The sequence below is a fragment of the Hyperoodon ampullatus genome (genome assembly GCF_949752795.1).
Source record: "Hyperoodon ampullatus genome assembly, chromosome: 12".
Classification (NCBI taxonomy): domain Eukaryota; kingdom Metazoa; phylum Chordata; class Mammalia; order Artiodactyla; family Ziphiidae; genus Hyperoodon; species Hyperoodon ampullatus.
In genome coordinates, this window is record NC_136925.1 from 70,811,519 (window position 1) to 70,826,767 (window position 15,249).

At 39.3% G+C, this 15,249-nt stretch overlaps 1 protein-coding gene across 2 annotated transcripts in view; it reads left to right on the top strand.

Annotated features, from left to right (window-relative positions):
- The window catches only part of GRM1 (glutamate metabotropic receptor 1), a gene marked incomplete at both ends in the record, with an annotated part of 367,295 nt that overhangs the window by 300,850 nt on the left and 51,196 nt on the right, over nt 1-15,249 (top strand). For both annotated transcript variants that reach the window (XM_079716352.1, XM_079716353.1), the window contains 2 exons: nt 1,571-1,817; nt 6,233-6,401. In XM_079716352.1, the coding sequence (XP_079572478.1) occupies nt 1,571-1,817; nt 6,233-6,401 (416 nt within the window). The remainder of the gene's footprint in view (nt 1-1,570; nt 1,818-6,232; nt 6,402-15,249) is intronic.

Sequence of the window (15,249 nt, forward strand, 5' to 3'; positions counted from 1 at the left end):
GGTCATAAAGTTTGTCCCTAACAGAAAAAAACGCATATTTTTTGACAGTTTGCTCCTAGGGTTGACTTTAATAGCTGCCACTTCAAGTAAATGGTTTTAGTAGAACCGTTTAAGTAGCTGCTAGAACCCTTTCAGTTACTGCTGCATTGAAGGTTATTTTGCCATCCAATTTTTGTCTCTGTTTTTTCTTCTTTAACTCCTGGTAATTTCTCTAATGCTAACAGCTTTAACATTTAGCTCCAGCACTTGGGAATTTCGGGCTGTATTTAAAGGCTCATTTAAAACTTATCAGACCGATGGCATTAATTTATCTCTTTTATATCCCAATATAAAAAAGAGGGAAAGCAAACTAATATTTAAGACCCAGGGGTTCTGGGTGGCAGATATAAATTACCTTATTTCAATGACTTTGCAGTTTTTTCAAGGAGGATGTTTGCTTTCTGCTTTACATAACCTTCTAGACTTGTTCTGTGCAGTTTGATTTTAAAATGCCCCTTCTGCCTCTCTTACTCCTATTTCCTCTTGGGAAATGTTCTTTCAATTAGGAAAATATTACTTTAGCAAATCACACTTTTAACAAGTTCTTATTAAGCAACACTGGAAGATGAGTTAAAATTGAATTTGTTCCCCCTTCAACCTGGCCTGTGTATTTTGTATCTCATTCTTAAGGTAGATGCACATGTACCTTTTTTACATTTTCAACTCTACCTAAATAAATTAGCCTTTAATAGAACTCTTTGTAAATGTCTTATTTCATCTCAAGCTCAACGTCAGAGTCAAAACTCTTTACCATTTCTTCTAAGTACTTCAAGCCCTCTAAGTTCCTAAGATACTCTGTTATTCTCCAGCCCAGACACCTTAGGGTTCAGTGACCTATTTAGGCTGACACCTGTGACATAGGTGGAAATGATTGCGGAGTATTTGAAATTCACAAGTAAAGCTAAAGGTTTAGATTAAATGTGTAGTATGACTCTTCCATCAAGAAACATTTTACCTGAGTTTCTAATAATTAGCAAATCTTATTCAAATATTTCTGAACCATCAACCACATAGAAGAAGAAATGCATACTACCTAGTTCTTCTTTTTACTCTAGGTTTTTTTGCTTCTAGAGATGATAAAATTAGTGGAATCATCAAGAGAAAATATTGGTGTTTAGATAATGCACAAACTGATTTACAATGGATTGTGGATTGTCACAAAGGCTATAAAAAATGCTTTTCCAGGACTGTGATATAGGGAGACTTTTAATATAAGTCTCTGTGAACCCAGAGGAAATAAGAGCTATTTTCATTGCTCCTTAAGGATTTCCTTGCAATATGTGAAAGTTCTTTATTTTCACCTCTGTGGCGTTTGTTTTATATGTTATAAAGCTGTTATTGAATTCAGAAAATAAAATTGAATAAACTATTTTCAGAGAGAATACAGAAGAGATAGTCACAAATACAAAGCTTGAACAGGTAGGTTTGGCTTTCCCTTCTTCTGAGAGCCCTGAAAAGCATTTGGGAATTAAACATGCAGGTTTAGACTTCATTACTGCAACCTTGGTAGTGATCTGTTTTTATGTTACAGGCAATGAAAGCTTAGAAGAAAACTATGTCCAGGACAGTAAGATGGGGTTTGTCATCAACGCCATCTATGCCATGGCACATGGGCTACAGAACATGCACCATGCCCTCTGCCCTGGCCATGTGGGCCTCTGTGATGCCATGAAGCCCATCGATGGCAGCAAACTCCTGGACTTCCTCATCAAGTCCACGTTCGTCGGTGTGTCTGGAGAGGAGGTGTGGTTTGACGAGAAAGGGGACGCTCCTGGAAGGTAAAGCAGTCTTTTCCATAATGGATCTAAATAACCCTGTGATCCTCTTCGAGCCAGACAGATGGATACTCTGGCTCCCTTTGGTTCCATGGTTTCTGGGTGCCACGAGGATGGACGCAAACGAGGATAGACTCAAATGAGGATAGACGCAACGAGATAGCTAAAAAGAAAGGGCTAATGTTAGATGGAAATTACATTATAAAACGTTGAAGAACTTCTTATTGGTAAATACCCACAATCCTGCATCCTACCAGTGCCACCCCCCTACCTCCCCACACACACATACAGCTATCATCCCTGGTCTTCCCTTAGAATGCCTGGGACCTCCCTGCAAACCCAAGACACTAAGGAGATTACACCTGACCAGCAGGACCCTCCCTGGCACTGCCAACATCAGGTCAGCCTCCTTCTAACTGATTAGTCCCAATACTATACTATACTGATTTTGGAATATTTTAATATTATTCCTGCTTAAAGAGCTTAATATATGACGAGAACCAAGTCTTACATATGTATCCCTTTTTTTCAGGTAAACTTATGTTCCTGCTAACATGTTTCTTGGAAAAGAGAGAAAAGAATGTTCTGTCTGGTATTGAGTCTCTATGGCTTCCAAAGAATTAATCAAGAAGCAAAGGAAAATTAAATCTAACTAACTATATATATTTTTCCCAAGTCATTTTATATACAGTCTCTTCTGCAACACTTGCTTTTATAGTACCAGTTAGCTCATATGTAATTGGTATGCAGAGAATGATATCAGTATAAACAGTAGTTGTGTTCTTTCATAGGAATTTTCTTAGGCAACGGATGATCAGAATAGTGGGATAAAAATTAAAACCTACAACAGGAAAGAAAAAAGGCCCTCAGTCTGGCTAATGCACAGTGTGCCCACAATCTTTTTTTTTTTTTCTCCTAAGCCCTGTTATCTTTCAGTACATAATTTTGCAAAGTGAGAGATTTTAGAAAAGCATATGTTGTGATAAAACAGATCATCAAATCATTTAATCCTCATCGCTATAGGCATATCATTATCTTCTTTTACAGATGATAAAACTGAGTGTCAGAGAAACTAAGAAACTCACCTAAAGTCACGCAGAGAGTAGCTGTTAGAGGCAGTGCAGTCCGAATCTGACACTTGTAATCTTTTTGCCACATCGTACTGCCTTTTAGCTAATCCTAAAATTAGGCAAAGTTGCTGGCAACCTTCTTAATGTCATTTCAAATGTACTGGAAACGACTATTTGACCCTACATAATTCTTCACGTATCTCTTCCTTTCATGTAAGCTTAAAGTTCTACGTTTAGAGAGTGCCTTGAGGGGCCTAAGTGGATTCTCCCTGTCAAAATCCAACAGCTCCAGGAAGGATAAATGCTATAAGTAATACTCAGCAATTAAAGCGATGAATTTATCAGATTCCTTCCAAGCTGCCAGTGAGGTGGGAGCAGCTTTAGATGAAAATGAGAGTGGGAAGGATAGAATGATGCAGGGCCTGAGCGTGTAGAAAGCTTCCAGGAGCTGAGCACCTTAAGAAATGGTACCAGAAGAAAAAGTGATTCAGAGCACTGACCGCCCCCACCTCACCCCCCTTTAAACCCGTGGTTGTAATCCTGGGTTCTACTGGAAACCAGGTTCTATCAAGGATTGGATTTGGAATGGAAACCTTCCTTCATGATTCTATAAGATGCACAATATGCCTAGGACAGGGCCAGATGCATTTCCCACACAGTGTAGACATGAGTTTCCTCCTCCTCTCTCTATTTGTAAACTATCCAAAATATACCACAATTTTAGCTTGTTTCTCCTTCATCTTTAATTACATATTTAAATCAAGAGTTTTCCCCTGGGTCCCTTTTCAAGGATCATTTCCACAGGCTTGAAATTGGTCAGCTTCATCTGTATTCAATTTCTATTTCAACCACCTCCCTCTGTTTCTATCTCCTGTCACACCGTCATTCAGGCTTTTGGTCCCTCTTGTAATTATCTTAGTTAATCATCATGCAACATAGATTGAATGCATTGAAAGGATGCTGTAAAGTTGTAATTCACAGCATGAGGATATTCCAAATAACCGCCAACATGTGAGAAGGGACTCTGGGGTCAAGAGAAAAGAGCAGTGTTCATTAACACACACAGCACTGTGGAAGGCCTCTTTTTAGTAAGTCAGTATTTTTTCCCTTGGTGTCTTCAAGCATTTTTTTTCTCCAGCTTTTGGGACTTTTTAAAAGTATGTTTTCATACCAATATATTGTGAATTTTTCAGTTCCTAAATGCTAATTAAGCGTGAACTGATTTCTCCTTTTGAAATGAGGAAGTTGAAATAAAAGTCTTAGGAAACTGATTTATAGGAAAAAGATATTCTAAAGCTAGCATTACACCTAAGCCTGCATTGAAAGTATGTAAGGAGATTTAACAATGTAATATGGAGTAAAACATAAAGATTAAAGGAAATGAAAAAGGGAATTACTCATACCAAACACTCACAGCAGGCTCTGTAACCATAAGGAGTTTACAATGGGAAGATGTTGGAGGTGTAGATTAGTGTCCTTGATCAGCAAGATGAATGCGAGCCACCAGCCCACAGTTAATACCCACGTGGATACCACTCAGGGAGCTACTCTGAGAACATTCTGGTTTGTCTCAGCAACCAGAGGAATGATGACCCTCTATTAACCAAAAATCAGAAAGCAGAGAGGTGAATAGCGCGCTCCAGTTGCACCATTCTCTCTTCTCACTCCACGTAAGTTTTGTTCACCTGGAAAAGTAGGGGAAAGACTTCCTTTATGCCCCGAGAGTCCCCTTTTCCTTTAGGGGGCTGCTATTTATAGAAATTGCCAGAATCTGATTGTGGAGAAGCCACTAGCCATCCTGTGGGTGACAGGATGCATTTGCACATTAAGAACAGGCAGCGAAGCTACTAAAATATATTAGTTGTCTACCTAAAGAACTAGGCCAGATATGGCCAATAGGTTTCAGATGCCAGCTAAGGTTGATTGGTAGTAGCTTCCTGGAGTGCTGGGCTGAGGAGGATTCTGAGTCTGTATCAGGGTTAGAGGGAAAGAATTCCAAGATGGGTTAGGTAGGGATATTAGGGAGAGGAGGAAGAGAGCTGAGGAAGAGGAATATGTGTTAGTTAATTGCCATCTATTTCTTTGGGTCACGCACAAAGAGTAAGAGATATTGCCTCATATTCTAGTGCAGGAGAGTGAAGAATGCACAGGTACTGCAGGAAAGAACCCCACTTTGCAGAGCCACTGAGGGAGAGTCAGGCATCCATTTTTGTGCAACTGCCACTTGAGTTATAGTTTCCTTGGAGTAAATAGCAACATGGAAAGAAGATTGAAGAATACCAGAGAACTGTCAATAACCGAGAGATAAATGACTAGGACAACACAAAGATGTTCTCATTTTCTTATAGTATGGAACTAACCAGAGTATTTTAGTGCATTAATAGTGCTACTAATGTGAATGATATAGTGACATTGCCTTACATATGTATTTCTCCCAACTGCGAACAACCTTATGTTAGTAAATTCCCACAAGAACCCCATGAGCCTTACAGACTTTAGTGATATTCCTAAGTAGTATAATCTACTATTAAAACATTAGGAAAGAGATTCCAGCTTATACATTCTAATGTCAAATGCTGTGTTTTTTCCACCAAATTGGAAGATGCTCTCCACTGTCCACACTGGGAAGTGACATATCTGGTCCCCAGAACACACTCTGGCTACAGTGAAGATTTCTAAATGTAGATTTTACCATTGTGCAGCATTTCAGCATTTGAAATAACTGAAATAACTGACACCAATTACTTGGATTCAGAAATGTTTGTCCTGATCAAGGAAGAGACTAGTTTAAATGTCAAGGCTCAAGATGTTAAGTCCCAAACACCCTGCTAATTAAAGGTGCATTTCTCAGATTTCGGGCTCTATTAGCACCTAAAATAAGTTGCAGACTTGGTAAAACTCACCTCTTTTAATCCAGTGTAATTAAAATGGCAACTGAATGTGAAAAAGGAATTTGGAATAAAAGTACTTAAGCTAAAAATTAGTGTTCTGAAGAATTGTTACTTGATCAGAGAATAATCTAGTGAATAATTATTTGAAGGTTATGGTGATCGACTCAGCACATATAGAATTTTTTTGAGAATAAGCAGAGAGAAAAGTACAAGAATAATATATTCTTTAATGAATATGGATGATACACAAACAGAGACTGAAGAATGGAATACACATTTTGGAAAATCAGAGGATACATAACTAAATAAGCTAAAATATTGACAGTAGCTGGCATTAGGGCATGGGACAATTCTAACTTTTCTCTTTCTTCTCTCTATTATTACCTATTTACCAAATTCCTTTGGTTTCTACATCATGTCCATATTCTCTAAGACACACATGTTGTTTTCTTTGTAGGTATGATATCATGAATCTGCAGTACACTGAAGCTAATCGCTATGACTATGTACAAGTTGGAACTTGGCATGAAGGTGTGTTGAACATTGATGATTACAAAATCCAAATGAACAAGAGTGGAATGGTGCGGTCTGTGTGCAGTGAGCCTTGCTTAAAGGGTCAAATTAAGGTAAGCCAGCCACACATGCATTCTTGGACGGTGTCCATGAGGAGACCTCCTGCCTGGGCATAAGCAAAGAAAAACACAGACATTTTTCTTTGACCAGACTGTCCAGAAAGGGTGCACCAGGCATACTGTTTCTGTTCTTGTGCTTAGCAAAAATGAGGAAGACAAAGAAAGATTGGGAAATGGAATAGACAAACCACTGGGATATTTAGAATAGTCTTTATTTGAATCGTAATGATGAGCTGAAATCTTAAACACAATATAGAAAACAAGGGGATGAATAATCAAATTAAAAATTAAGACAGAAATAAATGTGGAAACCAAAGCCAATGATACTGCTTACTCATAGTTCTAGCTATTGTTAAAGAAAGCAGAAGCTGAATGATGCCAAATAAATATATAACTAAAATAAAAGAAACTGAAATGAGGTAACACAAAAGCATTGCTTACCACTTCTCTTTTCTCTACCAAGTTCTTTGAATTTTCCTGAAACTGGTATTTTCCAGCCAAGAGAGAGTCTTCACTTCTAATTATTCCCAGAAGTTTGTTTTTTTTTTTCCAGGTTGGTGCAAGTGAGTGATCATGATATTACTGTATACTTAAAGCTAGAGTAAAAAAACCTCATATACTGGGCATTTGGCTGAATGGAGTAGAGAGAATTCTTGGTGAAGAAGACATGGAAAGAGCACTCTCTGAATCCCATGCTATTTAAAAACCAAACTGGCTGACACACTAGGAAATGGAGCATAGGGGAGTGATTGTGAACTGGCAGGAGTGTGGCTTAAATGACCTAATAGGTCTTTCCCATCTCTAATTTTCTGTGATTCATCTCTGGGAGCAGACAGGCTGTCAAGTAAATGTCACAAAGCACAGCTGGGGCTGGAATGTATACTGTGTGAGGCTCCTGCTCTCTTGCCATGTGGCCACGCTGCTGTGCCATTCGCAGGAGCCATAGAACCAGCCATGCAAGAGAGAGGCCCTGAGAAGTATACTTAGGGGCCTTTAGGGCAAGAGTCTAGTAGTGCTGGTACAGCAGCTGGAAAAGCTTTATCACTGCTGATCAAAGAATGTGGAGGATCTGGAACCTACAACATCTTTTAGCAGTGGAGAAGAGCTGTCTGGGTGGACTCAAACTCTCAGTAGAATCAGTCACTTTGAGTGTGAAAAAAACTTCTGAGGCAACTCACCCTAGTTGCAAATGTCACTGCCTTCTCTGCAGATGTGATATTAAAAATATTTAATAATTGTCATGATAACCAACCAATCAGAATGAACTCCATTTTAGTGCTATGACAGGATGCTAGAGGCCTCCTGCCATGCCCACGGTTAATCCTGGGTTAATCCTGAGTTGTTGGATCATGGGAAGATTTAGGTGAGGAATCTTACATGGATAGGGTAGTATGGGGCAATCAGGGGGCTTGGAGAGACACCATTAGTTTCCAACCAGTACAGAAGCATTTCAGTAGTGTAAGAATGACTCCAGCCAAACCATTGTGTATGGGCCATACGTCAATGCTGCTTCTCCCCAAGAATCCATTTCTGACTCTTATCCAGATGGAATGTTTCACATGGGGCTGTCTGCTGTTATTAGGAATATATCCTCTGAAATTGAGAGGCCTAAAACTTGTCCTTGACTCTTACCACAGGATGCCAGACCACTGGATTCTGGGTTGGTTATCTTCTCTGGATTGTAAGGAAAACCAGGGAGACCTGAAGTCCTATGATTGGGACAGCCCAGAAGCCCTGGGCTTTATGCTCTTCTGTGACCCAAAGGGTATCACGTGTTCATCTCAGACCTCCTCCCCAGAATGGGTGGCAGCATTGAATCTTTAGTGCAGACAACTGCTGTGAAAAGGTTTATGAAACTACACAGTTTGGTTATTCAGAGTATAAGAAAAACAAACAAACAAACAAACAAACAAATACAACCCTGGCAAGAGAAAACAAATCAATCTAAAGATTCTCTGCCCTCCAGCTCCCTTTCAGACTTCCCTCCTGTTACTCTGACTGCTGGCAGGCCATGAATGGGAGCTTACATGCCATGTGTAGTCCCATTTGTATACTCCAGAAGATAGACTTTCCCCCACCCCCAAGTTCAGAGGAAAGGCTGTCTGCATGCATCTCTAAGCTAGATGCTGAAGTATTTCTGGCATCACATTTGCATTACATCCATGCAGTGTTATCGAAGGAGATCCCAGAAATCTTTGCTGAGCCATTACACAGCACTTGCTATAAATGCAAATCTCTTGGGGTCCAATTTTCATAATATTGTGTACCCTGCAGGATAAAGGTATGCCTGTTCTCAATAGCACCTGGAGTGGAGGTGAGGGGAGATGTTCGTTTGTGTCCCATAAGCACCATGGGAGGTATGGAAACAAAGGAAATCTGAATCCCATTTACCAAATAATAGCATTTATATTCTTACATCGTCAATTTGCCATCTACCAGGTTCAGGATGCAGAGCCAGGTCTCTCAGTAGCCACTACAGAGACTGGAGGGAAGCAACTTAAAAGGTGATTGTAGGACTTGCCCTTGTATTAACTGAGAAACATAACCTTTAGGAAAGGCTTATTCAGTTTAAATATCAAATGCCACTTAAAATGTCGAAATAACCATTTGACTTCTTTTGTGATAACCCATAAAACTTTCTTATGATAATTTCCTTTGAAGTAGTTAAAAGTCCAGTTTTCTTATGTTATTGATTTTAGAAATATAAATATAATATCTTATAAGTATAATATTTTATGGAGGAGAAATTGATTTCAGTCATACCACAAACAGTGGTAAATAAAATCAAACTTTTATTGTTGTGTCTTATATTAGTCAGGTTTCAGTCAGGAAAGAAAGAACCCATGCCAGGTGGTTCAACAGAGGAAATTTAAGGTAAAAAACTGGTTATAAAAGTAAAAGGGGGTAATGAGGCAACTCAGAGATGAGCAACAGTAGGAATCATTCCCACCTCTGGGCTAGAGGGACACAGGGAAGGTCACAGATACTACCTGAGACACCTCCTGAGGTGGGAGGGGAGGATGCCTTGATACGAGGCTTCTCCTCTCTCCGGCTCTTCAGTCTCCCATTAGGTCCTTCCATTTTGCCAACCGAATGGAGAAGATGCTGGAAAGAGAGCCTGAGCAATGTAGTGCGCAGATACTTAGCTCAGTTTCCCTTGAACCCTGAAAGCTAAGCAAGGTTAAGTGCTAATGCATTACTGGGAGATACAATCCCAGGGAAGCAAGAGTGAGAGGAAAAGGGAAGGGAGGCATGGAAGCGTGGCAGAACACCTCTACAACTAAGGTGAAGCATCACTGAGCAGGACGCTGCCTCACTGAGCACAGCTCAGCCTCACGGAGGTCTCTGGACAGGCTGCTCGGACTGTCTGTTGGAACAAGGAAGGGAGAAAAATGTATGCAATCCTGCCATTCTATTTTCTGCTTTCTGTGGTCAGCGTTTGCTCACAGGAAGTGATGTCATCTGACCGCTTTAGGCAGCTGCTGGGGAAGCCAGTGTCCATGTCCTGCTATATGGACCTTCTTTGAATTTGGAAGCAGCAGGGGGAGAAGTCTCTGTGGGTCTTACACAGTCTGGTCTGGGCTCCTGCTGTGCTGAATTGCCAAGGAGGCAGTTCTAGAACTCAGTGCCTCCTCCGGGGGAGAGAGAGTCACCTGGAGATGCCAGAAGATGACACAGTAGTGGTAGGCTCTGAGGTAGGAGTTGCAGAAGCATCCAGAACCCTCCAGAGCCAGGGGCCAAGGGCCTAAGAGAAAGGTCAGACAAAAAGAATTTGAGGCAGCACATAAAATATGGACAATGGATCTGCAAGCAAACAGCAAGGGCCTGGCACTTGTATTGGTCTCCCACACCAAGCCTGCTGCTATTTTCCTTGGTGTGGGGAAGGCAGGAAAGAGGTAAGAAGGGGTGGGAAGGCAAGGGGGAGACAGTGAAAGAAAGGAGAAGGGAGGCAATAGAGATCGGGAACTAACATGTATCAAGCATATTCTTGTGCAAGTACAAGAATGGATGACATCGTTTCCATTATTCCTTAAAACAACCCTCTTAAAGCAGATATTATCACCCCATTTTATAGATGAGAAGTCAGAGGCCCAGAGGTCTTGGATCACTTGCCCCAAGCTTTCTCAGCTAGTGGTTAAGAAATGCCGAGCTGAGCTTGGAGCCAATCCAAAGCTCTTATCAACCCACAGCCACATGTTGTTCAACCATCTTTCATTATACGAACTGGCATATTTCCTACAAATGCAAGTTTCAATTGCTAAAGCTGATTTTCTTAATAGTTTACAACAAAATTATAAATAGAGATCCACTTTAAAATTGCTGAGGGAACAGAATCTAGAACTAAGCAGGCAATAAATATTAGTGAAGCTGGTCGGGAGAGTCTGACAAAGATGGGGAAACCAGCAGAGAATCCCAGGGAAAGGGTCCTGGGGATTGCTTTCATTCGCCTCCTATTCTTTCTTTTCCCCTCTCTTCTCTTCCAGTTTTTTCTTCCGTTTAGTTCGCTTTTGGATTCTTTACTCCAAGATGATGGTTTGAGTCTGGGAGTTTAGGCATGGAAAGTAGAAATCACTACTTCCCCCCTTCTCACCTGGCCTATCAAGATAGAATTATGGAGACCATATCATAAATGGCTCTTCATTACACATGCCATATTGTCATCTAGTAAAATACACCCTATGTATGTGGAGAAAAGCCCAGATACACATATTTTTACAAACTATATATTTCAGAATTGGGTTAACTATTTTTTCCCTGAGCCATCTGAACATGAGGTGCAGATATCATGAAACTTCATACCTCAGCTTTTGTCTTCTACGAATAAGGGCAATTCTCACATGGCCATAAGACCAGCTAAGAAAGTTAGCAATAACATCATCAACCACAGCTGTCCTGTTCCCCTCAACTTCCCCTTTTTGTGAATCAAAACAAACTACCCATTTAACTTGTTCATAGTTAATGCAACCATTTTGGCAACCAATGAAACAATGACATAGTTCCTTCATTATGTAATATTTTCTAAATTCCACTGCTGGATGGCAGGTTCTCAACAAAAGTTGTCCACAGGAATATCAAAATTCCTTATCTGAGAAGCTTATGATTACATAATGATGATGTGATCTGCCCCAGCTACTAAAAACATACTGGCTAAAATTTTGAAAAAAGTTGAAAACAAAATACTGGGTTCCTTTTTGTATTTTATTATGTATGCGAAAGCATGAAATCATTATAGTGTCTCTGGATGAGAGAAAACTTTGCAAGCACTGGTCATAATGAGAAATTCTATGGAATCATCATTAATTTATTCACAACCACTCTGAGTAATACCTACACCTTCACCTCTCATGATTTGACCAGTGTTTAAGATGGTCTCCTGGTTACTGAACTTTTTGGTGATCTCCTTAGCCTCAGATCTAGCTTGTCTGCCACTTTTGGGGACAGGTGCTGATAGGACCTGCTGCTGCATCACATGACACCGGGCAGAGAAGGAACACAGCAGAGCTGTTGTGTCTTGCAGGTGGCAGTGGCCAAAGCAGGGCTCATTTTCTTTTTTAAGTAAATATTTATTGAAGTATAACACACATACAGAAAAGTAGAGAAGGAAGGCAATAGCATGAGTACACATTGGACACTTACTTCTGGGTCTTTTCTTTAGCTGATCTCACTGCCTAGAACTCTCTTCCACCAGATAAACTTAGGGCACAGACCCTAAAGTTGCCCCCCATCAAGATCCTGCAAGTGCACAGTGGGCATGTGCACAACGCTGAGGGTTTTAAGGGCCTCTTTAAGTCTGGTCCCTAGGCACTAGGCTTGCCTCATCTTGCTCCCTGCCCTGAACCCTATTCCTCTTTCTTGCTGTAGTTTTCTCAAAGCCCTTTTCTAGGATGGCACTCCTCAAGGATGGGGATATGATCTGTTTTATTCACAGATTGTGAATGCATAATGTGAATGAATGAATGGATGAATGATTGAATGCATATGCCTTGCATACGCATTTCATTCCTCCTTCTAGCAGTATACGTATTACATTATGTCAGATTTGGAGCTTCTTAACCTCAGTGATCATCAGGTCTTTTCATTTATTTGTCCCCATGCATAACACCATGTCTGGCACGCTGGGCCACTAAATAAATGATGGTTAAGTAAATATATATCTGCCAACTTCTGAGATATAATTTTGGTTCTCAGCATAACATGTCATCATTCTGACAGCTGTTTTTACACAAGGAAGAGCTTAGTTCTTGAAAATAACTGGTGATAATGTGTCTGAGGTTTGCACAACTTACTGATCCCCTCTGCAGCTGTTTCTTCATCTGCAAAATGTAAATAATTAACTTCACTACGTGGAGTGGTTGTGAGGTTTAGTGTAGTTCTGTACAGAGGGCCTTGCACATGGTCTCGTTCAATGTATGTCCATTTTTGTGATCATTTTCTATTCCCATATGATTTTTGTTACATTTCCCCTGTAATAAATTATTATGTAGGGATTTTCTTAAACTGATATTTTTCTATAATTCTTTCAAGGCTCTCTTCAATTTCCTCCTATTTTTTATTCTCTTTGTATTCTTAATTTTCATTTCTTTTGTTTATGTAATATTCCATATTATTTCCCTCTTTTCTTTCACATACATTATTGAGTAATTATTGAAAAATTAATATGTACCAATAACTATGCTAGCACTGTGAATGCAAAAGAAACTTAAGCATGGCCCCTTCCTTTGAGGAACTCATAGTGTAGCTGGAAAAATTTGTATCAGCAATTAGAGTCCATTGTTGCCCAAGCTCTCATGCTGGGTGCCATGGGGACACAGGAGTGTAGGACTAGCCCTTCTCTCCCTCAGCTGATTTTCCTACAGTACTAATTAGGTAGGACCAGTGTCTTTATTCTGTTTAGTCTTCCAGGCATTTCCCTTCTGAAGCAAATTTCTCTCTTTCCTTTGATTTATCATTACTTTTCCTTCATTATATTCTCTCGATGTTGTTTTCTTTCTTTTGTCCTTTTTCTAAACAAAGCCTACATTTAAAAAATCCATTTCAAGTTACTTCAGAAATGTAGTCGTAAAGTTAACACTTGATTTCCTACGTCAAATACTTTAAGACTCCTACAGTGTATATGGAATTGAATCATAACCTTGTGTGAAGCAGCAGGTCATCTAGTCTTACTAACAATAAACAGAGCACCACGTACACAGGATGTAAAAGGAATCAAAACAGTTCCTGTGTCTTGGGAAGTCTTGGTCTTTCAAGGGTAATTTCAGAGAAATATCAAATCTCTTACCATGACTCAGAGCTGTCATAAAAAGTGTTTTACGGTAACAAAAATGAGACAATACATTATTCAGTTATTGAGTGTATACTTCATGCAAAAGAAATATCAGTTAGTATAAAAATAATTTAAAATATCAATACCTGTGATATGGGGGAGATTAAAACATAGAGACAATAATTTAAGAAATTTTTTTAAAGTATCTGAATGAAACATATCTACCATATACATGTGAAACAATTAGAGGACAAAAGCTAACTAACTTGTGGTAATAAAATACCAAGTATATTTTAATTAAAGAGAATTCCAAATAAGGTAGTGTTTCAAAGGGCTCACTGTACCAGAAATACTTCCTGGAGCATGTGTCAGGACTCGAAAGTAGTGACATAGATGGGCTGATGGAGGAAAGGTGATATTCTAAATGGAAAGGAATATCCTTTCTTTTATTAAAATATATTTATTTCTTTATTGTTGCATGTTAAAGCCATGGATTAAACAACACACACACTCTCTCTCTTTTGTCCTTCTTAAAATCTATTCTCTAAACAGCAGCCATAATAATCCTTGTAGAAAGCAAGTCAGATGGAAAGCAAATTAGATGATGTATCTGCCCTACTTGAAACATCCCTCCAAATCAAACAATTATGTGGACATTAATGAGGATGTAAGCAGGGGATGGCACAGAGGCTGCTCTTCCTTGTTTGGCAGACTTATGTAAGGGATTATTAACAAACTTAGGTGCAGAAACAAGGACCAGGGACTAAGTGAATGACTCACCAAAGAGCTTATATTTCAAAGGTATTAGAAAAGGGAGACACTGACATTCCTTGAGTGGCCAAATTACATTTTTAAAAAGATTCAACTCAACACTCGTTCATTGGCCAGCTACTGTGTGTTCTTGGTACATTTATTGATGACTATGATCTGAAAACAATGAAAGTATGGCATGATTCCCTTCTCTTGAGGAGCCCACGGGCCATCAAGATGATCTTGGCAGCTGTGTGCATGTAACTCTGGAGTGAGAAGTAATTAGAGGTACATTATATGACTAGGAGACAGGGACCAGAATTCAGCTTTCTGAGTCTAGAGGGGTGGCTGAGAGATAGAAAAGACAAATCCCATATTTTAGACATTGTATGGCAAAAGTGCACATATTTGGTGGCTGAATAAGAAGTAATAAAAAAATAACTCCATTTGAGCAGTTCCTTTTTCATTATTTATTAGAGGTATAAGCCAATCACTTATTCATTCATTTATTCAGTCATTCAAAGCCTAATCTTAAATACTTCCCATGTGCCAGTTACTCATAGGATCTACCTTTCACCAGTCATTCTGCATAAATAAATTGTTTAGCATTATTATCTTTTGAAATTGTCTCATTCATAGTATTCATTTTATAGTTAGGAAAAAGATAAAGCTGACTGAAGAGATATACACTATTTTGTACTTCTTATACTCATTAAAGTAAAAAGCAGTACTCATTTATTCAATTTTTCTCATGGCACTTAGAAAAAATTTTAATTTGGAATATAGATTTCTCATGCTTATTCTGAGGATAGGTGTGAATTTTTCAAA